General features: G+C 44.9%; 1 protein-coding gene across 5 annotated transcripts in view; it reads left to right on the top strand.

Annotated features, from left to right (window-relative positions):
- Nucleotides 1-23,775, top strand: part of CD83 (CD83 molecule) — a 75,901-nt gene that overhangs the window by 41,798 nt on the left and 10,328 nt on the right. For 2 of the 5 annotated variants that reach the window (XM_084967409.1, XM_084967410.1), the window contains exons 3-4: nt 14,419-14,751; nt 15,132-15,247. In XM_084967409.1, coding sequence (XP_084823535.1) covers nt 14,580-14,751; nt 15,132-15,247 — 288 coding nt within the window. In that variant the 5' untranslated portion in view covers nt 14,419-14,579. Of the gene's footprint in view, nt 1-2,478; nt 2,599-14,418; nt 14,752-14,922; nt 15,043-15,131; nt 15,248-23,775 lie in introns of those variants that run through there. The other 3 variants (XM_001928655.6, XM_005665590.4, XM_084967411.1) reach the window with 2 other exon arrangements.

Consider the following 23,775-nt stretch of genomic DNA (forward strand, 5'->3'; position numbering starts at 1 on the left):
CCTGGGCCAAAGCTGTCATGAGCCCTGGCTGAATGGGTGACCCCAGTGTGGCTTTGGCCATGTAGCTGAGGCTGACCGTGCCTGAGACCTATTGACAGGAAGGGCTCCAGATCTTCATGAGGGGAAAATAAGTAATGTGAGACAGGCTTTGAGAGAGCAAAACAACAAATGGATGGGCCTAGGTGAGCTCCATGCAGTGAGGGTGACAAATGGAACAGGTGGAATGTCAGATCTGGGTCTTTGTTGAGAATGACAGATGATGGTCTAGGACCTGTTAAGATGTCAGAAAAAAGATTCAGATCAAGGTTATTTTCAGTCATTGATAGTAATTTGCAAGTTGGTGTAGATGTAGAGGAAAAATGCGTACCAGACTCGGCGCCCACTGACACGTGCTCACATGGGCTGGAGAGAACAGGTGAGAGAAACCCATCTCTGTTCCATGCTGTGTCTCGGGAGGTCCTAAGTAGAGGAGGGGTGAGGTCCTGTCAGCTCTTACTCTCAGCTGTAATTTGCCAGTGAGCCTGGGTCCCAAGATTGGCAGATGGGGCCTGGATGTGAGGTCAGAGATGGGGAGGGGGTGGGATGGGGAGGATCCAGACACCTCTACCCTCACCCATTCCTGTGCCTTCCTTTCCTCAGGAAGAAGTGGTGCTTGGGGGTTACCAGCCCCAAATCCCCATCCAAAAGAGACATCTCAGATCCTGTAGACACACATACACACACACACACACACACACACACACACACACACACTCTAACACACACACACACTCTCACACACTCACACTGTCCGCCCCTTCCAGCTTAGACCAACTTACCATCCTTCAGATCCCATTGAGATCTTAGCTTCTGCATGCTAAACACTTCTACTCTCATGCTCCTGGTTGGCAGACCCCCCCCTTTACAGATAGATTTTTTGGACTTGTGTCCCCACCCAAGTCTGTCTTTGGAATAGCAGTTGACTGTACTATCATGTTTAAATCTTTAAGGAAGGTCTGTTCTGTTAGCCATGAGACATCAGAAAGTCAGCCTTGAACTTGGTGATGCCACCGTGGTTTGCTCTCATGTAAGCTACTTGTGCGTGTTTTAAGGAGCTTTCTTTGGCTTTTTTTGTTTCTCTATTACATAAGTGACTACGTAAGTGAATTAGAATTCTCTATTCCCTTTTGGCTCTGTGTCACTTGTGTTGTCTAGCAGGCATGTACAGAGTAGGTTTTGTAGGCATCAAGGCGTGGGGCCACTGGACTCCTCCTGGCTGAACCGCAGAGTGAGCTTCTCAAGTCCCAGCCAGGGACGGTAGAACAGAGTGGTCCTCATCTGGAAAGTCCAAGACGTATGATTACCTAACGCTGGTCTCTTGGGTCAGGCCTATCTGGGCATCAGGTCCCTCAGATATAGAAACAGACCTTTGACTATCACCCATCAGAATTGTCATAAGGATTAAGTGGTGTGATATGTGTGTGTGAAGAGTAACACTTAGTAAATGGATTTTTTTCCCACTCCCGGGTCCTAGTGGGATGTGCTTTCCATGGTGCTGTTGGTATCTGTTCTAGAAAGAACAGAAGCCCTTAAGCTTAGTTGTGTTTGCACGAGAAGCATGCTTGCTGCCGTCATGATTAGAGCTGAATGCATTGCCGTCTCCTCTTCTCCGGGCAGCTGCTCACGGATCTGTTTGGGTGGGAGAGACCTTTCCCAGCCTTCCTCAAAACCATCCTTTGTGCAGCATCCCCAGGGCTACGCACAGCAAGGAAGTGAGGGAAAGCACACAACATCTGGTGTTAAACAAACACCATCATCCTGCAAATGACTCTTCCCTGGGATGGTGATTCTTGCATGTGGAGAGCAGAGGGATGTCAACGCCAGGACCGTGCTAGAGATTAAACACCTGAAAGGCGTGTGGACTGAGAGGAAGCACGCGACCTCAGAGTTGTTGAGGGTTCTGTTTTACTTGGCGGACAAAACGGAGGACTTGAGCCTGGGGCACAGCATCTCAGATAACTCTGAGGAACCTCTCCGCAGAGACAAGGGAAGGGGGAGCCAGGATTTATAGGAGGTTTTGCCACAAAAACAGGGAGTCGGACATCAAAAGATTATTGTTGGAGTTCCCATTGTGGCTCAGCAGTAATGAACCCAACTAATATCCATGAAGACATGGGTTTGATCCCTGGCCTTGCTCAGTGGGTTAAGGATCCGGTGTTGCTGTGAGCTGTGATGTAGCCCACAGACACGGCTCGGATCCAGTGTTGCGGTGGCTGTGGTGTAGGCCAGCAGCTGCAGCTCTTACTCAACGCCTAGCCTGGGAACCTCTAAATACTGCAGGCATGGCCCTAAAAAGACAAAAAAAAAAAAAAAAAGATTATTGTTAATTAAAGAAAACTAGATACCTCAAGTTAAAGAGTTTAGCACTTTTCTAAGTATGGGACAGTGCAAGAGCCTGGGCTTACTGAAATCATTCCTTTGCCGTGTACCGCAGCTCTCTGGGGCCAGTATCCCATGCTTTCTCATCCTGAGTCTCCTCAGAGTGCATGGGGAGGAGGTGGATGCAGCAGCTGGAATTATTTCCATCCTGAGTTCCCTTGGGGTTCTCTGTCCATCCAGGTAGGGATAATGTGATGGCTTGTTGGCTGCAACATCCTATGTTTACTGACATGGAGGGCAGTAGTTTTGATTCACAGGCAGTTGTAGGACTTCTTGTCAGCTCAACTCTGTCTCCAGCTAAATTCCGTTTTTGGAAGATAAGAGAAAGTGCTGGTGTCCATAGCGCTGAGTCACATCAGGCAGAAAGTCCACCAGCTGCTCTCTGATCTCAAGAGCAGAATCGTACAAACATAGAGCATGACAGTGGGTCCGTGTTTGGGGACTGGCCTGGTGGAGGGTGGTTTGTGCAGGCCTTGTGAGCATCTGCTGTCTCAATTTCTGGCCCACAGTCCGTTCCTGTTGTGCTGCTGCTCGGACAGTTGGGAGTTCCTGAGACGTTCTCAGACTTCATCCAGAGAGTTATGCATGTTAATGGCTAAGACAGATGCTTTATGCCTTGCCTGGTTATTATGGGTGTTATGCCCTGAAGAAGAAAAATGTTCAGGACTCATTCCATAACACTTAGGTTACTCCAGTTAAGCTCTGATGGGAATGGCCAGCAGCCAAATGGCAGACTCTGTCCTTGGCATCCACTTAGTCAGCCCTCTCTCCTCTTAGCATGATTTTTTCTTCCTCAACTGAAACCCATTATCCAGCTTCATGGGAGGTTACCGGTCCCTTCCTGCTGACCCTGGCCATCAAGGAAGCTCTCCATAAGGTCCCAGACAAAACCGCTACCACCAAGTGTTGTAGCCTATGACATAAATGACAGCTGTAGCTATGTTTGTTTTGTCTTGCATAGGGTTTTGAACAAAAATCAATGGCTTGCAGCATTTCAGAGATTTCATATATCTAAATTCTTGGTTTCTCTGGGGAAAAAAAAAAATCCCAGAAAGAGTTGGCAATACTGGGTTAGCATTTTCACATGCACAGCCGTTGCCTGGAGCTGAGTAGTGGCAGCCCTTTCAGATGGGCTGTTGCTGTTCAGTTTGCCATGGACCCCACTACTCCCTATTGCCTCCCTCTCTCACATACGTCAGATTTAGTGTCAGGCAACTGGCTCTTTTTATTCACTCACATTACCTTCCTGGTAGGTACCTGTTCTCAGTCTCTGCTTTAGACCTTCCAAGCTTCCAGTGGAGCCAACCATTTGATTAGAGGGTTGGAACTTTCAGTTCAGCAATCTTGAGAAAGAAGAACAAAACTGGAGGCATCACCCTCCATGGTTTCAAACTATATTACAAAGCTACAGCAATCAAAACAGATGAGGATGGCATAAAACCAGACACATACACAGCAGAATTGAGAGCTCAGAAGTAAACCCATGCATATATGGTCAATTAATTATGACAAAGGAATCTTGTCTTTTAAGACAACATGGATGGCCCTTGATGGCGTTAGCTTAGTGAAATAAATCAGACAGAGAAAGAGAAATACTGTATGAGCTGATATATGGTATCAAAAAAATAAACAAACAAAAAACTCATGGATACAGAAAACAGATTGGTCATTACCAGAAGCAGAGGGTAAACCAAATGGGTGAAGATGGTCAAAAGGTACAAACTTTTAGTTATAAACAAGTCATGGGTCCTGGGCATCTATCCAGAGAAAACCATGCCTCGAAAAGACACATGTACTCCAATGTTTATTGCAGCACTATTTACAATAGCGCAGATATGGAAACAACCTATATGTCCACTGACAGAGGAATAGATAAAGATGTGCTACATATACACAATGGAATATTCCTCAGCCATTAAAAGGAAAGAAATAACAGCATTTGCAGCAACATGGATGGACCTAGAAATTATCATGCTAAGTGAAGTCAGTCAGACAATGAGATACCAACATCAAATGCTATCACTTAACATGCGGAATCTGAAAAAAGGACACAATGAACTTCTTTGCAGAACAGCTACTGACTCAGAGACTCTGAAAAACGTATGGTTTCCAAATGAGACAGGTTGGGGGGTGGGGGGATGTGCTGGGGGTTTGGGATGGAAATACTATAAAATTGGGTTGTGATGATCATTGTACAGCTATAAATGTAATAAATTAATTGAGTAATATAAAAAATAAAGAGAAAAAATAAAAAATAAATAAGTCATGGGGATGTCATTTACAGCATGGTGACTATAGTTAATTATACTGTATTTCATGTTTGAAAGTTACCAAGAGAATGAATCATTTTTAAAATTTTATTTATTTATTTATTTATTTTTTAAGGCCGCACCTGCAGCATATGGAGGTTCCCAGGCTAGGGGTCCAATCAGAGCTACAGCTGCCAGCCTACACCACGGCCACAGCAACACAGGATCCAAACCACATCTGCGACCTACACCACAGCTCATGGCAATGCCAGATCCTTAACCCACTGAGTGAGGCTCACTCATGGTTCCTAGGTGGATTCATTTCCGCTGCACCACGACAGGAACTCTGAGCATGGATCTTAAAAGTACTCGTCACAAAAAAATTTTTTGTAACTAAATCTGGTGATCAAGGTTAACTAGACTTATTGTGGTGGCCATTTTGCAACATATGCAAATATTGAATCATTACGTCATGTACCTGAAACTAACATAATGTTATATCATGTTTATCCTGAAGTTTAAAAAAGACATAGCCTTAAATTCTAATGGAGGAGACAAAAATATAAAAAGCAAGCCAACATGTGAGAGAATGTCAGATCATGAGAAATACTATGGAGAAAAATAAAACAGCGTAAAGGAGCTGGCAGGGGTTGGCTCTTTTAGAGAGAGTAGTTAAGAAAGACCGTTCTGGAAGCAGACTTGAAGGAAATGAGGGAGGAAGCCAGGCTGTGATTCCGGGCAGGAAGATTCTTGAAGGATGGAAGAGCACGTCCAAAGACACAGGAAGGAGCGTGTGTAGGGCCCTCCAGTGTCGCTGTTCCTGTAACACTTGGCGTTCCTCCCGTGGCAGCTTTTCTGGACACGGCCTTGGAGGTGTGTGCTGCCTGCGAGTAAGCCCACAAGGGAGGAGGCTTTCCTCAAAGTGCCGCAAACCGAGTCTGAGGCCAATTTCTCTGTGTATTGTGTCGGCGCACCTTGCTCCCGTTGTGTGGTTTCTTCACATTCCACACGGAATCAGCTCACCTGCCTTTTTCCTCCCTCATGGCAGGTGAACAGCATCTCTGAGTGCTTTTGGTTTCTCGGAGGAGCAAAGCAGGCCGCCAGAAGAGTACAGGAAGAAGAGTTCTATTTACTTTGTTCATTAAGTGAACAAATGAGCACATTGCTGGAAAGTCCGGGGTGACTAAGAAGTGGCCCAAAGGGAAAAACCTAAGGGGGGAATTTTATTAAAAAACATAATGTAGGCATTCCCGTGGTGGCTCAGGGGTAACGAACCATGAGGACTCGGGTTTGATCCCTGGCCTCGCTCAGTGGGTTAAGGATCTGGCGTGGCTGTGGCTGTGGTGGAGGCCAGCGGCTGTAGCTCTGATTCGACCCCTAGCCTGGGAACTGCCGTGTGCCACAGGTGCAGCCCTAAAGAGACCAAAAACACCCAAAAAAACCCCAAACCATAATTTGCATAGCCACACTTTGGGTTTCCCTCTCAGCCCCTGGGAGAAGCCAGAGTGATGGAGTGTGTATACAGATCCTCTCAGCTTGAGGGCAGGGCTGGAGGGGTTCCCCCAACCCCGCGGCCCCCTGAAAGAGCTCCCCACCCTGGGCTGCTTGTGGGTCGGAAGGCGCCTGACCACAAACCTTGACTCTTGACAGGAGTCAGGTGCGGTAGATTTGTTGGCAGGATAAGTTCACGTGCATGCCTTTCATTCAAAACCCCTTCTCTGGAAAGGAGGCTCAGAAGGTACCCTAGGGCGCAGGGGTGCCCCAGCTCTCCTTTTTACAGCCCTTCTGGTCAGTCAGCCCAGGAGTGAGAGTCTGCACGGAGGGAAGGGTGCCCGGGGCAGGAGCCGTGGATTTGCCCCCGGAGGAGCAATTCCTCACCAGTCACAAGCAACTTTTGCACATTGGGGTTGGGCTCAGTATTCGACAGGTGTCTGAAGACAACACCAAAAATGTGTTCACGGCCCCTCCTGCAGGACTTTCCCTTAGGGGGCAGGCTTTACTCTCATTTCCTTTTTCTCCTCATCCAGGCTCTGCCTTCCCTGAATCCCCTCCTCTCTCTCCCCCTCCCCTCCTGGGACAACTGCCCCCAACCACACCCCTGCCCCCGCCCCAAGATCTTCCCAGAGAAACGTGTAGAACTGAGAGACAACGCAAGGTCCCCACTGACGTCCCACGTAAACTTCTTGAGAACAAACTTTTCCTACGCACCACTTTCGTGCGGCTTCATAAATGTTCAACAGTGAACTAGAACTTCCTCCTCTCCCTGGCCATCCGCTAGAGCCCCTGCACCAGGGCTGGGGGTGGGGAGCCAGGAGAACGAAGATAACACTCTCGAACTTTCTATCGCCCCGACCTCCTAACTGCCCAGGTTCTCCAGTGTCTGAATGCCAATTGTGGTCACATGTGCACCTGGTGAGTCCTCTGAGAGAAATGAAACAGCAAAGCCGCGGTCCTGGTGCAAGTCAGTTGTCATGAGAAGCGAGGGCCTGAGGGTTGGCAGCAGTGGTCAGAGCACTGGCCATCTCTGCTTTTGGCCCACGGGGAGTCCATGCCTGCTATTGGCAGTGAGGCTGTGTGCCCACAGTGTTGGCCGATGATTTAGGCTTTTCTCTTTTTAAAGTAACAGAGCAGAAACCCATGAAGGTGACAGCTAGTGGTTTCAGAAAGATTGTACGTATTCCTTTGTGTTCGTTTTTCTTTTCTCTTCCCCCTGAAACTGAAGATCAAGCCACCTGCCAGCTCCTCTCTTTTGTTCAGGGAGGACCCCCCAAGGTAGGGCTTGGAGATGCTGCTTTCCTACCATTGCTGCCATTTCCGATATGTGCTGAGATCCTCTGCTTTTTGTATTGTGATGTGGCCTATATACCCTGGGAATGCTTCTGTAAGGGGTGGCCTTCTTGAAAATATGTTCATACTACAGTATCAGGGACCACTTAGAAGAGGAGGAAGAGTATGGTCAGGGTGAAAATGCATGTGTATAATTCAGTGGGTTCAGAGGGAGTTGCTTTGAAGACATTCATAGACCATTAAATATAGATCGGGGACTTCTATTTTCAGCAATATAGTTTTCTGTGTAATACCAAAAAACCCCCACCTTTTGCAAATTTCTGGAAATAATGAATACAATTTAAGCAATATTCAGCTGTACCTGCAGGAGAGTAAGGGCAACCTGGCAGGTCAAATGTGAAGAAAGAGCTATGAGCCTGCACGAGCTGGTGATCTGGCTTCTTGATGGGGGGTACAGGTGAGGAAAAGCAGTTGTTTGGGTTTCAGAATTGGCTGGGGAATCAAGGAGCTTAGGCTTTAATAACCAGCAGCTACTCAAAGAGGGAGCCTGGGCCCCAGCTGTGTAAAAGTTGGAACCCCACCCTGGCCCAGAGTAAGGAAGAATTAAAAACAATTGTTTACTTGCCCATCAAGATGAGAAGGATTTTTTTTTTTTAAGCAAAAGCCTTCCTTTAAAAAATTATAATCATAAATGTGCCCTCACACAGATCTGGTATGTAAATTTAAATTACTAGAGGGGTCTAGGACATACCCCACTAAGAAATTAATATCAAATGCTGTCACAGGCTGCTGATACCTTTGGGGCACCAGGTATTAGTGGGATCTCTGTGGGAAGCACACCCCACCCCAGACCCTCTGGAAACCCTTATGTGAAGCCCTAATTAAAGACTAACTTACAATGAAAAATTACAAAACACATGAAAACACAACCTACAAAAAAGAAAAAACAATCCACAAAAACCAAGAGTTAGCAAACAAAACGAAAACCAATATTAAAACTCTAAGAACTTCAAATGATATAATCATTGGGTAGGTTATAAAAGAAACCTTTTTTTTTTTTTTTTCCTTTTTTTCTTTTATCAGAGCTGTACTCATGGCATGTGGAAGTTCCCAGGCTAGGGGTCAAATCTGAGCCGTAGGTACAGCCACATCTGTGACCTGTACCACAGCTCATAGAAACACCAGATCCTTAACCCACAAAGCGAGGCCAGGGATCAAACCTGCATCCTCATGGATACTAGTCAGATTCATTTCTACTGCGCCGCAATGGGAACTCCAATAGAAACATGTTTAAAATGATAAAAGTTATCAAAGAAGTAATAAAGAACACAATAAAAGAATAAGACACCTTTGGTGCAGCCACTATGGAGAACAGCATGGAAGTTCCTTAAAAAAACTAAAAGTAGAGTTACCATATGATCTGGCAATGACACTCATGGGCACATATCTGGAAAAGATGAAAAACTCTAATTCAAAAAGATACATGCACTGCAGTGTTCATAGCAGCACTATTTACAGTAGCCCAGACATGGAAGTGTCTAAGTGTCCATTGACAGGTGAATGGATAAAGAAGATATGGGATATATATATACAATGGAATATTACTCAGCCACAAAAAAGAATGAAATAATGCCATTTGCAGCAACATGAATGGAACTAGAGATTATCCTAAGTGAAGTAAATCAGACAGTGAAAGACAAATATCATATGAGAACACTTGTATGTGGAATCTAAGAAAATGACTCAAATAAACTTATTTGCAAAACAGAAATAGACTCCCTCACATAGAAAACAAATTTATGGTTAACAAAGGAGAAAAGGTAGAGGAGGAATAATTAGGAGTTTGGATTAACAGATACATACTACTATATATAAAGCAGAAAAACAAGACCCCACCCCCCAAAGAAAAAAGATACCTCCAAAGAAGACTGGATTGAGTAAAATAAGAACTCCAATGTAACTTAGAATTAAAAAAAAATTATAATTTGAAACTTGATATGTAAGACTGAAGATTACATATTGCTGCATAAATAACACATGAATGGAAGGAGAGATCTGAGGACTATACAGAAGCCCCACACAGAAAAATGAAGGGAGACAATACCTGGAAGAGGGGCTCACTGACCTGGAGCATGAATGGGAGGGTCCAACACACATCTATTTGGTGCTCCAGAAGGAATGGAGGTCAGGCAATATTCCAAGAGAGTAAAGGAGATTTTCCAGGACAAGTGAAAACTATGACCCTCAAGCAGGTTTAATAATACAGTATTCTCTACTAGAGACAGCACAGTGTAACTGAAACAGCACCAAGTAGAAGCACACGATCTTAGAACCACTTGTAGCCAAAAGACAGGTTGCTACGAAAAAGAATGAGTATTGGCTTGTCCAGAACTTTGCAGCCACAGCAACTGAATAGAATGGCATAATACATTCAAAGTGCTGAGAGAAACCAGCCATCTACTCACAACTAAAATATTATTTGGGAATATACACCAAGTAAACATTTTCAGGCAAATAAAAATGAAGAGTAAGAGTTCCCTGGTCGCTCCGTGGGTTAAGGATCTGGCACTGTCACTGCTGTGGCTTGGATTGCTGCTGTGGTGTGGGTTCGACCCCACGGTCTTGTGTGGCCAAACAGCATTTACTGCTAACAGACCTTTGCTGAAAGAATTACCTTTCTTTGTCATTTCTAAGATACCTCAGAAGAAACGGACCCAGTAAAGAAGCAGTGAGATGTCTGATACCAGATAGATTTGGGCAGATACTTAATACACAAAAAAGACTAATTGGGGAGTAGAAGGTGGGGTGAAGGTACAGGTCATGATCTAAGATGGGCGGAGGATGAACAGAGGTCAGGCATTCAGGTATTTTGGGGAGAATGTTGGCAATATTTATTAACTTTAGATTTTATTAGATCGACTGTGCTTATTAAGAGTTATGTAGAAGTAATCACTTAAGATGAGAAATTGTATGTATGACTTTTAAAGCAGTAGAGAACACTACTGCATAGGAAAATGTGGTCAATATAAAACAGATGTGAGAGAGAAAATAAAGAAGCGGAGAAAAATCAGGTATGACGCATGAAAAAAGATGACTGAAATAAATTCCAATATAGCAGAATTCAGGAAAAAAGTAAAATCAAACTTTCAAAAGACAGACCGTCAGTTGCACTGGATTAGAAAAATCTAGCTATATGCTTTTTAAAAAACATAGAACTTAAGGATAAAGAAATGTTGACTGTGAAAGTGTAGAAAATTACTAGCAAAATATTAGCCCAAAGAAAGTGATGTGGTTACAATACGATTAGACAAGACTGTCTTTGAAGCAAAAAAAAAAAAAAAAAAAAAAAAAGAATATTAGGGGGAAAATGGTCACTAAATAAAGATGAAAAGGAACAGTTCACTGGGAAGAGATGATTAATTATAACTTGCAGGCACCTAAAACTTAGCATCAAGTCATATAGAGAAACAAATTGATAAAGTTTCAACAATAAATGGGTAATTTCATAGTCACAAGGGGATTTTGGACAGATATCATTCAGTTTTTCATTCATCTGACAGTTTAAGATGACACAAGATTAGGAAGACTATAGACTTGAATAACACAATAACAAGCTTGACCAAAGAGCCCCATGTGGTAAATGCACATTCTTTCCAAGAACACATGACACATTTACCAAAAGATTATACATTAGGTCACACAGCATTTCTTGATAAGAGCAAGAATCACACAAACCACGTTCTGCTCAACTGCAAACACAATTCAAGCCAAACCGCATATTTGGAATTTTGGGGGGGGAACCCTCTAAATAATTCATGACTATCAAAGTGTTTTCATGTTGATTCTAAGAACAAATTGTTAACATTAATAAGAAAGTTCATCAAGATGGCTGACTACACAAAAATCAATTTTTACTCACTGAAAACTCAGCTTAGAAAATGTACATGTGAAAATAGCACCCTCAAATATAAAGGGATATAGGAATATATCCAGTAAAAAGTGTAGAAAATTCTACACATGAAGTTTTAAAAATTCTTGAAGACCTAAACAAGTGAAAAGATACCCAATATCAATGGATTTGTAGAACCGATTTCTAAAGATATTGATTTTCTGCAATTTTTGAATTGAATGGGTTCCTATTAAAATTCTCACGAGGTTTTTTGAGGTTCACAAGTCGATTCTAATATGTTTTAAGGCAGAGCAAAGAACCAAGAATGCCAGAACAGTCTGGAAGAGGCAGATCAACATGAGGGCTCACTCATTCCAGCACCACAGCAAGACTTAACTCTCGTTTAATTAAGCAATAGAAAGTGATATTGATAATTAGCACAGGGAGAGACAGAGTGGAGTCCAGAAACAGGCCCACACACATATGGAAATTTGTATATAACAGAGATGCTATTTCAAATCAGTGGGGAAATGAAGACTTGAGGCAAGCAGCATTGGAACAATTGTTATCCATATGGAAGAAATAAGCTATATCCCTGCATCAAACCATATTTAAGTGAATTAAAGACCAACATATGAGAAAGCATGACTTTAAAAGTTTTGGAAGAAAATGAAAGAGAATGTTTTTATGATCTCAGGGTAGGAAAAGATTTCTTAACCACAATACCAGAAGCACAAACCATGAACGAAAAAAAAAAAAACAACCCAATAAATTTGACTACATTAAAATATTTTAAAAATCCTCTTGTACATTAAAGGTATCGTAAAGTCAAAACTACGTAACCTAGACTCGGAGAAGCTCTTTGGCACGCACTTCACCAAGAAGGGATTTGGCCCAGAATTTATAAACAGCTCCAGTGGAAAAGGCCAGATGATGTGAGGACACCCAAAGGCTTCAAAACATAAGAAATGATTTCCCTCCCTTGTAGTAATCATTGTTGTGAAATTTACATTTTTAAAATTATAGTTGATTTACAATGTTGTGCCAATTTCTGCTGTACAGCCAAGTGACTCAGTTATATATACTATATATATATTACTTTTTCTTATATTATCTTCCATCATGTTCTATCCCAAGAGATGGGATGTAGTTCCCTGGGCAGGATCTCATTGCATATGCATTCTAAATGTAATAGTTTGCATCTACTAACCCCAAATCCCCAGTCCCTCCCACTCCCTCCCCTCCCCCTTGGCAACCACAGGTCTGTTCTCTATGTCTGTGAATCTGTTTCTGTTTTGTAAATAGGTTCAATTTGTGCCATATTTTAGATTCCACATATAAATGATATCATATGGTGTTTGTCTTTCTCTTTCTGACTTAGTTCGCTTAGTAGGAAAATCTCTAGTTGCATCCATGTTGCTATGAACAGCATTATTTTGTTCCTTTTCAAGGCTGAGTAATATTCCATTGTGTGTATGTACCACATCTTCTTAATCCATACATCTGTTGATGGACATTTAGGTTGCTTCCCTGTCTTGCCTACTATGAAAAGTGCTGTGATGAACATAGGGGGTGCATGTATCTTTTTGAATTATAGTTTTGTCCAGATATTTGCCTAGGAGTGAGATTGCTGGATCATATGGTAGTTCTGTATTTAGTTTTCTGAGGTATATTTCCATACTGTTTTCCTTAGTGGTTGTACCAATTTACATTCTCCATTAAGAGTATAGGAGGGTTCCCTTTTCTCCACACCCTCTCCAGCATGTGTTATTTGTAGAATGTCATGTAAATTAAACAAAAAGAATGAATAGGCGCTCCTGCTGTGGTTCAGCAGGATCAGCGGTGTCTTGGGAGCTGCAGAGACTCGGGTTCGATCCCCAGCCCCAGCACAGTGGGTTGGGGATCCCTCATTTCTGCAGCTAGCTGCAGCTTAGGTCAAGACAGTTCCCTGGCCTGGGAGATTCATGTGCCTTGGGACAGCCAAAAAAAATGACAAAAAAAAAAAATAGGAACTATTATTTCATACTCATTAGATTGCCAAAAATGAAAAAAAAAAAAAAAAGTCTGATGATGCCAAGCCCTACTGAAGAGAGTATAAATGGGCACACACATTTTGGAGAACAAGATGGTAAGCTTTAATAAAACGGTGGGCTGTCTGGGCCAGAAGATTTGAGCATGCCCAGCCCTATGCAACATTGTTTATAACCCTAAAACACTGGAAGGAGGCTTAACTGCCCAGGTATGGCATCCATTGAGGAACAGGTGTTTAATTAAGGATTTATTGCATACAGATGTGTTTGATTCTTTTATTTTCTGTTCTTGTTTTTGTATGTTTAACAATTTCTTAGTTTAAACTGCTGTGGTGGAGGTTATGGGGAGACACTTAGACATAGCCACTGTGACTGTCAGTTGGTACAGCCACTTCCAAGGGCAAATGAAAATGTCACGGTGATGCCATTCCTTTTAACTCCTTGAATGGACAAAGGTGGGCACGTTCAGTAACAGTTTGTGTGCTGGGAAAGAGTGTTGGGAATATCCATCGAGGACACCTCTGTGGAGGTAATTTGGGCAATATTTAACAAAATTGTAAATTCCCTTTGACTTGGTACAATTTCCTCTAGGTATTGATTCTAAGAAAATACTCCATATTAGAGCAAAACTTTATCCACACAGAAGTTCATCATAACAATCTCAGTATTGTTTGCAACATTAATAAAATAAATAGCTAATACTAACACTATTTAGATTACCAACCCTGGACTAGTCCTAACAATGAAGTTCTACTTTATAGGTACAGCTGTGGGGTGGAATATTATGCAGCTATCAAAATGGTGCTGCTAAATCTTTTTGATGAGGAGGAAGCTCTTGCAAAATATTAAGCTAATATGGAGTAGGTTACAAAATCGCCCCTGGAGTATCTGTGCACTGAAGCAAAGACACCAAAAATCTTATCAGAGATTACTTCTGGGTGGATAGAAGTAATTTCTGTTTTCTTCTGGGTTTTATCTTAATAGTTCTCATAAATTCTCACCCTCTCTGGCTCTCTCTCTCTTTCTCATATCTTTGATTTAATAGGAGAGGTTGTCCTTTGCAGAAATAATTTCAGCAGGCTGGATTATAAGGAAGACAAAGCCAGAAGGCCGGAGGCCAAGTACGACAGATTTGCCAGGTTCCATGCGAAACCTAGTCTGCTTATCACACAATCTGGAGAAGGACGAGAACCCGGGTTCGCCGTGATGTCACCACCGGCGGCTGGGAGCCGGGGAAAGCCACACATCCTCTCGGAATCTGGTTTCGCTTCCGCGCAAAGGACCTCACAGCCTCGCCCGGCCTCGCTCCTGGCTCGGTTCGGAGGGTCAGCGGGACGGTGTCCGGCGTGCGCGCGCGGTTCGCCAAGCCTCTCGCGCGGTGCGTTCCGCGGGGATGGTTGTCGCCGCGGCCGGGCGGCTACAGCCGCTGCAGTGACGCCGGCTTGGGGCGCGGGGGCGGGGCCTCGCGCGGGGGCGGGGCCGGGGGCGCCCGGGGTGGCGCGGGCGGGGGCGGCGCGCCGCTGCTTCCGCCGCCCGCGGGGATCCCCCGGGACCGGCGCCGGGGGAAGTCCCCGGGCGCGTGGGTATAAGAGGCGGCGCGGCGCCGGGGCCCCAGGCCGGCAGCCCCCAGCCATGGCGCGCGGCCTCCAGTTCCTGCTCCTGAGCTGCGGTAGGGCCCGCGGACCCTTGGCGCCCCCCGCCCGCCTCCCCCGACGCCCCGTTTTCTCCCTTGCTCACGCCTCTCTCTCCCTCTTGCAGCCTGCAGCCTGGCGCCCGCGGTGCTGGAGGTGAAAGTGGTCTGTTCGGAGGCTGTGGACTTGCCCTGCCCCGTCCCCTGGGACCCGCAGGTCCGCTACACGGTGTCCTGGGCCAAGGTAAGCGGGCTAGGGTTTGGTGGTTTAATCGCAGCCTGGGGAGCCACCCGCCCCGGGCTGGCGACCCTCGGTGGCTGGGGGTGGGGGGCGTCTCCCGTAGCTGAACTCGGTGGGGTCCTCCCGCTCGCCTCTCCGCCTCCAGGTACTGGCGGGCTTGGATTTCCTCCCCCGGGACCACAGTCCTCTCCTTGCTTCCAAACGTGATCTGAGATGAATGGTCCAAAAAAGACGTTGTGGAAGTGCAGAGAGCCTCTTATTCGGATTAATTCCAGAGGCCACCTGTGGTTGTGGCCAGCAGGCCAGGGAGAAAAGCGGCTAGGGCAGATGTGACACTGGTCAGGAGGAATGTCTCCGGATTTCTGGCTTGGGGTGTTTTGCGGCTGTGCTGCTCATACGTTTGAGGAGGGGAGGGTGGGCAATCTGAGAGGAAGGACCAGGAGAGTGCGGTGCTTTAGGCGTGTTTCTTAGGTGCTGGTGAGCTGTCAGTCGCCCCTTGCTGGGCTGTCCTTGGCCTCCTTCCCCACCCCCCGTTGCTCCAACCTCCGGCCGTCCTGAGAGGTCCAGCCAGGAAGGCAGTGTTATGGCGCGTGAGAGGCGTCCTCGAGTGTAAGAACAGTGTCACTGTCCCTGCCATGAGAGGACTGAATCAAACTCAGGCTTTTAAAAGGTTTCCTCTCAACTGGAACCTTCTCAGTTCTAAGATCACCATTCTGGTGGCACTGCAAAGCCAAGCAGCCACTGTGTGCTGTCGCTGGTTTTTTGCTCACCATACCACCTTAAATGAGGTTACTGCCACAATGGCACCTCCAGCTAAAGCCCAATGAATATGATATCCCAGCCTTGCTCTGCGGAGCTCACTGAGTTGTCATCTCACCTTGCAGAAAAATCTCTGTGTGTCTGTCGCTTTCCACAGAATACTGGGTTTTCTTCTGCCCACTGTAAAAGATGCTGTTAGAACCCACACAGATAACTGGCCATTTAACAAGGCAGCACAGGACCCGTGTGTGTGTGTGTGTGTGTGTGTGTGTGTGTGTCTCCTCTCCTAACCAGATTGTCAGTTTCCTGGGGCCAGTGCTGCATCACTGCTTCTGTGTATCTTGCTCGGCACCCAGTGTTTGCCCTGTTAATTTCCAGGCTGCTTAGTGAATTCAGGCTGGTCCTTCATGACCATGCACAGTGGAATTGGTGCTGGGGCCTCAGGTCACTGTACTGTGCATGAAAGTAGGTTTGTTATTCCTACTTCGTTATCATCTTATTCACTCTGGGATCAGAGAATACTGAATTCCAAAATTGCTTCTTGGTAAAAACAATAGTAACACAAAAAAATATTGTAAAACCGATATTATTTGAGTCCTGACCATCTGCCACGCTCTGAGATAAATATCTACATACATCAATTTTCAGTCCTTGAATGGATTTAAGGGATTGATACTATTACTGTTACTACTTTACACATGAGGAAACTGAGCCTTAGGGAGTGAAGTGGTCCGCTCATCATTACACAACTGGCTACAGGATGGAGTTGGGATTTGGACCGAGCAGTCTGACTCCATAGCCTAATTTCTGAGAGGGCTATCTTGTTAATTACTTAAAGAAAATGAAAGTGTCTTTGGGCCAGGCAGCCAGGGCCTTACTTATCTAAAAGGAGGGGGAAAACATAAAACCCTGATCCTTCCAGGGAGTAATTTAAAAAGGAAAACAATATTAATATCCCCGGGGGAGTCATTAAAAAGTACTCATGAAACAAGTAGATGAAATTTCAGACTGCAGAGTTCAAACAGTTGTCAAGTTAAATCTTCTTGCACAAGGTCATCGGGAATGATGCAGTAAACCAGAGCAATTAACCTTTGGCTTTTCTTTGGTTGTCAGCTGATGATCTAAGTCTGTAATGTATGTGGTTACTTGCCGAACACAGTTCTTGCAAGCGTAACCCTGAGAGTCTCTCAAATCTCTGTTAAGAAAAAAGACAACAGTCTCTTGGCATTCTCTTTTCTCCTGTTGGTCCATGGAATAGGGTCATTGAAACATCATACCCTAGTTATTTTTTTAAGAAGGAAACTGTGGTTGAGGAGCGGTAGAAAGGAGAGCTATGCTATGCGAGTAAACTAATTGGATACCTTGCAAGTGATATGCTTTGTGTGTTTTTTTGGTTCTTTTTAACAGATCTCAGCATTTTCTGTAGATATTTGTTCTTTTCCAGCCCAGTAATTATACTTTTGCATCGATTGTGCTTGTCCAACAAAAATGGGTAGAGTGTTCTGGAAATAAGGCCAGCAATGAAATACTGGAATACTTTGTTTTACAGAAGATTAAGCATCTTGTCATTTCCCCCCACAACCTTCTTGTCAAATGTTTCAGTGAAGCGGAGAGGTTGCTATAAAGTGAGGGAATTTAAGCCTGGTGCCCACAGCCGGCCTAGCTGCATCCTCAGTAGGGTTATTTGTAAAACCGCTTTGCACAGTTGTGGGCTGCGTGCTGGACAAGTAAAGCAGAGAGTCCCTTGGGGTGTGGGTTTTCACCGTCCGCCAGATTGAATCACATTCTTACAGGCCTTCTGCACATCACAATTACGGTTATAATGACTCACAATTTAAAAATCCATTTACCACTCTGTTCTCCAGCACCACTGAGCATCCTGCCACTGGCCAGTTGGCACTGATTACTTGGGATTAACAAAAGAACCCATGTAAACCATGTGTTTCTTATCATGTGGCTTTTACCAAAAGACTCAAAGCAGGCAGTGTCCAGTTAGTGTTTGCAGCATTAGGGTGAGCTGGGAAGCGACAGTGTCTGTTGCATTCTCTCTGTTTCAGAGCCACAGTGACAGGGGACTGTACTGCCCCTTTGATGTAGATATATACAGGGGCTCCAAGGTGGAGCCAGGAATCAGCAGAGATAACCCAGTTCCTGTTAGCCTGGCTCTTCTTTCCTATGGACTGACGTCTTCCCAAATGGGATCCAGCGGTGGGCCTCCCCTCGTCCCTTCCGATATTACATCTTTTAAGGCAGAATGAATGATCGAGAAGAAAAGTCAATGTAATATATCCATTACACTTAGCTACTAAGATTGTGAATAGGTCGTGGTTGTTGGGGGAGGTATTTCGAGATATTTTGAAGCAAATAGACTTTGGGCCAGAACTCTTCATCCATTGGCAGTGACCTTGGGTTAGGTTCTAGCACAAGAGGGTCATAGCACGATCCTGCATCTTTTGAGAGTAGGAACAGCCATTAAAGGACCACATCTGTCCTTGAAGTGGAACATCTCTGGGTTCAGGCTCTCTTTAATGGGGCTGCACTGGATGTAGAGGGAGAGGATGGATGGCACCGGATGGGTAGAGTGGTTGAGCATGGTTGAAGTTGGCCACTGATGATAACAAGTGTTATTTACAAGGGAAAGGCAGTACAATCTTGTGTTGTGCTAGGAGCCCAACAGGTTGATGCAAAATGAAAGAGGATCTATAGTGTCGTCTCAGGGTGACACTGCAGGGGCGAGACCAGAGATGCGTCACAAGACAAGTGCCCTTTTTAGATGATTTCCAAAGGAAGGGAGAAAGGGGAAGTAAGACTATGATTTCAGAGACTAGAGCAGACTTGAACTTTATAATATTTAGAAGAGCCACAGCTGTGGCAGGTCCTGGGCTCTCCTGGAAACCAAGGGAGAGCAGGCTTATGGCTTGCATGAAGCTGCTTTGAAAGCTCCAGAATAGTAGCTACAAGGATATTGCTTGTCTTCAATTTGTTGCTGATCTCCTATTCAGAAGAGTCATACTTTCTGTCTCTACCATCTTGTGTGATAAGGAGGCACTAAAGAGGAGCCTTAGAAGCGGGTAGGGTTGATGAATGGCCTGGACAGGTGGCATCTATGCAGCCACCAACCCTGATGGACCCATGAAGGAGACAATGCATGCCGTTCACTGCACTTACCAGACTCTAGAATGCTGTCCATTTTAAGATAGATTGGAGATATTTTAGAAGAAAAAGATGTTTCTACGTTAGGCATAGAAACCCAGAAACACTGAGATGAGAAAACCATGTGTGTGTTCGCAGCAGCAAAAAAAAAAAAAAAAAAAAAAAAATCCTGCCATGCGCACCAGCACTCTACTGCTTGACCTGGTCCAATAACCTTTAGGTCAGACTGTGAAAGACATAAGGTTAGTTTTCAGATGTCTCTCGTGTCTACATTTTCATCGTTTAGTAAATATTTCTGTGTCCCAAATGCATGCCAAGTCCTGGGCCTGGCAGTGGCTATCCCAGGACCAGCTGAAAACTTTTGCCAGGGGACCATAAAAGACACAGACCCAGGAACCCACAAGCGTTTGGGGAATCGATGGAAAACTGACCATGTAGAAGGGAGAATTACACTGCAGAGAGAGGCCTGAGAGGTGATACCAGAGAGCAGGCTGGGGACAGATCATGAAGACCCCCTGAATGCTAAAGGTAAGGGCTTGAGCTTATCCTTTCAACAGCAAGGAGTCTTTGAAAGTGTTTAAGCAAAGAGGACAACGTAATGAAGGCTGTGTCAGAAGAAAATCCTGTTTCTTGGGGTGAGAGACAGACTGTAATTCAGACTAGAATATGAGTCACGGAGGAAGCTTTAGTCTTCCATTCCAGTGAAACTGCCATCAGGGTAGCTCCAGAAGACTGGACCCCGTTCTGGGAGCCACCTCGCCTCCTCTCTTGGTCACTAGTCCTGTTGTCCATGGGGTTCTGGGGGAGAGTGGACAGAGCTACAGAAGAGGGGGCTATAGCAGAAGGCCCAGCCAGATGGAACCAAAGGCTCCCTCAGATTTTTCCATCATGGTGAGACAGAGTGAAGTTGCTGTCTTCCAGCTTGGAAGAGGGCAGGGAGGAAACAGGCAGCTGAGAGTTAAGTAGAAAAAACTGCAAACTCTTGTTTTCCATAAATAAAAGGGGGAACCCGAATCACATGAGGGCTGGATTATCTTAGTTCTGTACTTGGTTATGTCACTGCACAAAGAAGAGGAAGTTAGAAGCAGGTCTCAGTGACATCAAGGAAAGTTTGATGTCGGACAGGGCCACAAAGAGATTCATTACCTAAACGGGGCTCCCCCGTCTGAACCTGTCTCCCTAACCCCTCCCTGGCTACTCTTGGAATAACCCCACATTTTCTACCAGAGTTGGACTGAGGGACTTCCCTAGATTCTTTACACCCAGAAGCATATTTTTTTAATTTTTGTTTTTGGACTAGGGTATACCTTAGTCCAATTCCTAAGTGAGTCATTTAGTTCTGGTGCAGACCTAAGAGCCAGAGAAGAGTGGGTAGTTGTCTGGGATTGTTGGTCCAGATGGGAAAAACCTATGGGAAAAGCCAGATGCTGGAGCTCCCGTTGTGGCACAGTGGAAACAAATCCAACTGGGAACCATGAGGTTGCAGGTTCGATCCCTGGCCTCGCTCAGTGGGTTAAAGAGCCGGCGTTGCCATGAGCTGTGGTGTAGGTCTCTAGGTCACAGATGCGGCTCGGATCCCTTGTTGCCATGGTTGTGGTTAGGCTGGCAGCTATAACTCCAATTGGACCCCTACCCTAGGAGCCCCCCATATGCCTCAGGTACGACCCTAAAGAGGCAAAAAACCCCACAAAAGACAGATGCTGGTTGTCATAGGCAAGGTGTTCATGTTTATCTTGGACCTGACTCACCAGGTCATTTGTGGGGAACCAAGGTTCTGTCTCCAGCCAGGTCCTGGTGTCGCCTTCCCCAGGGAGTTGGGGGACAGGAAGCCTGAGGGACAAAGCAGGACTGGCCTTGGGGCCAGAGCTGTGCAGAGGTTGCCCCCCAGGTGCCATGTTCATGTATGGAGCCAGGCAGGGTATGCCTATCAGCTGAAAGTCTTATGGTTATGAAGAGCTATGATCCAGTCAAAACTAGCTGAAAGGATCAACTATACTTCAATTAAAAAAAAGATTAAAAAAAACTAGCCTAAAGAAAAGGGAATATATTGCTTTATATAATTGAAATAAACAATTTTTAAAATCAAAATATAGTTCAGCTACGGCCGGTGTCGTGGGTTTACTGGTGTCCCACAAAAAGATACATCTCAGTCCCAAGCCCTGGTCTGCGAGTAGGACCTTATTGGGAAATAGGATTTTTTTGTGTGGATATGGTCAGGTTAAAGGGAGGTCAGACTTGATTAGGGTGGGCCCCAAATCCAAGAACTGGTGTCCTTATGAGAGGAGAAAACAGAGACACAGATACAGACACACAGGGAGAACAGCACGTGAGGATTGAGGCAGAGATTGGAGTGATTTGTCGACAAGCCAGTTTCCAGCAGCTGAGAAGCTCAGGGTGAGGCACGAGACAGACTCTCTCCTAGAGCCTTGCTGGATCCATGATAGTGGACTTTTGGCCTCCAAAACCACGAGAGAATAAATTTCTGTTGTTTAAGCCACTCAGTTCAGGTCCAGCTAGATTTGCAGGTTCCTGAATATTCTCAGGGCCTGGTATCTCCCTGTCTCTCAACGTTTACTTCCTTCGTGTTGGTTTATTATCAGCCTCCACGTGGCAGTGAGACAGTAGCTGATCCCTGCAGACTTGGCTGCCCTCCCAGGATCAAGTGCAAAGGGAAGGGATTGTGCGTCTTCTATCTCAGCCAATATGTCATTATACTTAGGTGGCTTCGATTGGGTCATAAACCCATCAGAACCAGTCTCTGTATCACAGAGGTCAGGCTGGAGGCAAGAACCAGATGTAGTGCCCTCTGAAGGACACGAACTCAGAGCTGGTAAGGGTGTCCCTTCCAGATCCAGCAGGACCCATGGCAGCCGATAGACGAAGGATGGTTGGCCTGAACAATGAGTACTCTAACATTGCCTTTGAATCCCAGTTCCAGTGAGTTTTCGCCAGTTATTTTTGTTTTAATTTTTAAAAATTATAGTTGATTTATAGTGTTCTGTCAATTTCTGCTGTGTAGCAAAGTGACCCAGTTATATGCATATGTATACATTTATATACCTTCTTTTTCTCACATTATCCTCCATCCTGTTCCATCATAAGTAACCAGATACAGGTCCCTCTGCTATACAGCAGGATCTCATTGCTTATCCACTCCAGATGCAGTAGTTTGCATCTACTGACCTCAAACTCGCAGGCCATCCCACTCCCTCTCCCTCCCCCTTGGCAACCACAAGTCTGTTCTCCATGTCTATGAGTTTGTGTGGTTTTTTTTTTTTCTTTCTTTTTCTGTAGATAGGTTCCTTTGTGCCGTATGTCAGATTCCATATATGTGATAGCATGTGAGTTTTTTCAAGTTATGATGGTGCTTTAGAAAACCCAGAATGTTGTGGCTATTTTGGAGACCCTGGGGGTAGAAAAATAATTCCTCCTTAGAGGAGACATTGGGACTCTTCTAGAACAGCTTTGTCCCAGAGTAGACTGGAGGTATCAGCCGGAAGGAAGGCCTGCAGGGGTGGGAGGAGGGGAGAGCTGTCGGATGCATTGAGCACTTCTCTTACCAACATTACCGGTAGTAAAGCACTGCTGTGTGTTTTTTCATTTGATTCTTAAAATAAAACCACGAGGTAAGGAAAGTGATTACCGATGAGGAAACCAGCATCAGAGGTGAAGTGATTTCCCAACTATGACCCCGCTAAAAGGTGGTGAAGCTGGGGCCTGACAGCAGGCCTTCTGATTCCAGAGCCAGTGCCCTTGTAATTCCCTCATTGCTTTTAAAATTCAGTCATTCATTCAGTAAATACTTTGTTGTTGTTGTAAATATTTCTTCCATATGTCTTATGTACAGGGAACTATTTTAGAATGCTGAACAAAGCCTTAGCTGTGAAAAACAAGAGAGAGTGGTAACATTTATAGGGCTTCCTGTGTGATTGACACTACAGATGCTACAGTGTCCACCGACCACATCATAGGTATCTTCATACCAGCTTTGCGAGATCTTCTTACCCTCTCCTCTCCCTCCCGCCATCTCAGTGGAGCAGACAGAACCTGAGAGCTGTTCGGTCTGTTGGCCAAGAGCAGAGCTAATCATGGTGGGGCTGGGGTTTGTTTCCAGGTCTGTCTAGCTCCAAAGCCTGTGCTCTTAATTATGTTGCCTCTGCCATACTCGTAACTCCTGTTAACAGCCATAACTCTAGCTCTGTCTGTTAGACCCAGTAAATTTCAAAGTGGAAAATCATTTTTCCAATAAAACTACACTTAGAAAAAAAGCGATGTTAATGCTCGTACATTCTACCCTCATTATGACATCAACCTCTGAGCCAAACTATTTTGCACGTTATAAAGAGCTGTTTTTATGATGAATGGGGAATATATTGGCACTTTAATTGAGTTAGAGACCGAGGTACATGAATGTTAGTGCATGAGAAATGCCATTAAAAAAAAACCGTTCAATGTGATTGGAATATATCAGATTAATTTAATGCCACCTTTAAGTACTTAAAGTCCATTCCTTTAAATATGCTTAATTAAATTGTTGGATTAAATATTTATATGCAGATATATGTGCATATATTTTTCCCCTCCAAAAAAATCTCTTTTCTCTTAATTTCCTATCACAT

This window comes from Sus scrofa, chromosome 7 (genome assembly GCF_054392235.1).
Source record: "Sus scrofa isolate SSC_HxYL_T2T_F1_AM1 chromosome 7, Sscrofa_HxYL_maternal_Yorkshire_Landrace_v2.0, whole genome shotgun sequence".
In the NCBI taxonomy this organism is placed as follows: Eukaryota; Metazoa; Chordata; class Mammalia; order Artiodactyla; family Suidae; genus Sus; species Sus scrofa.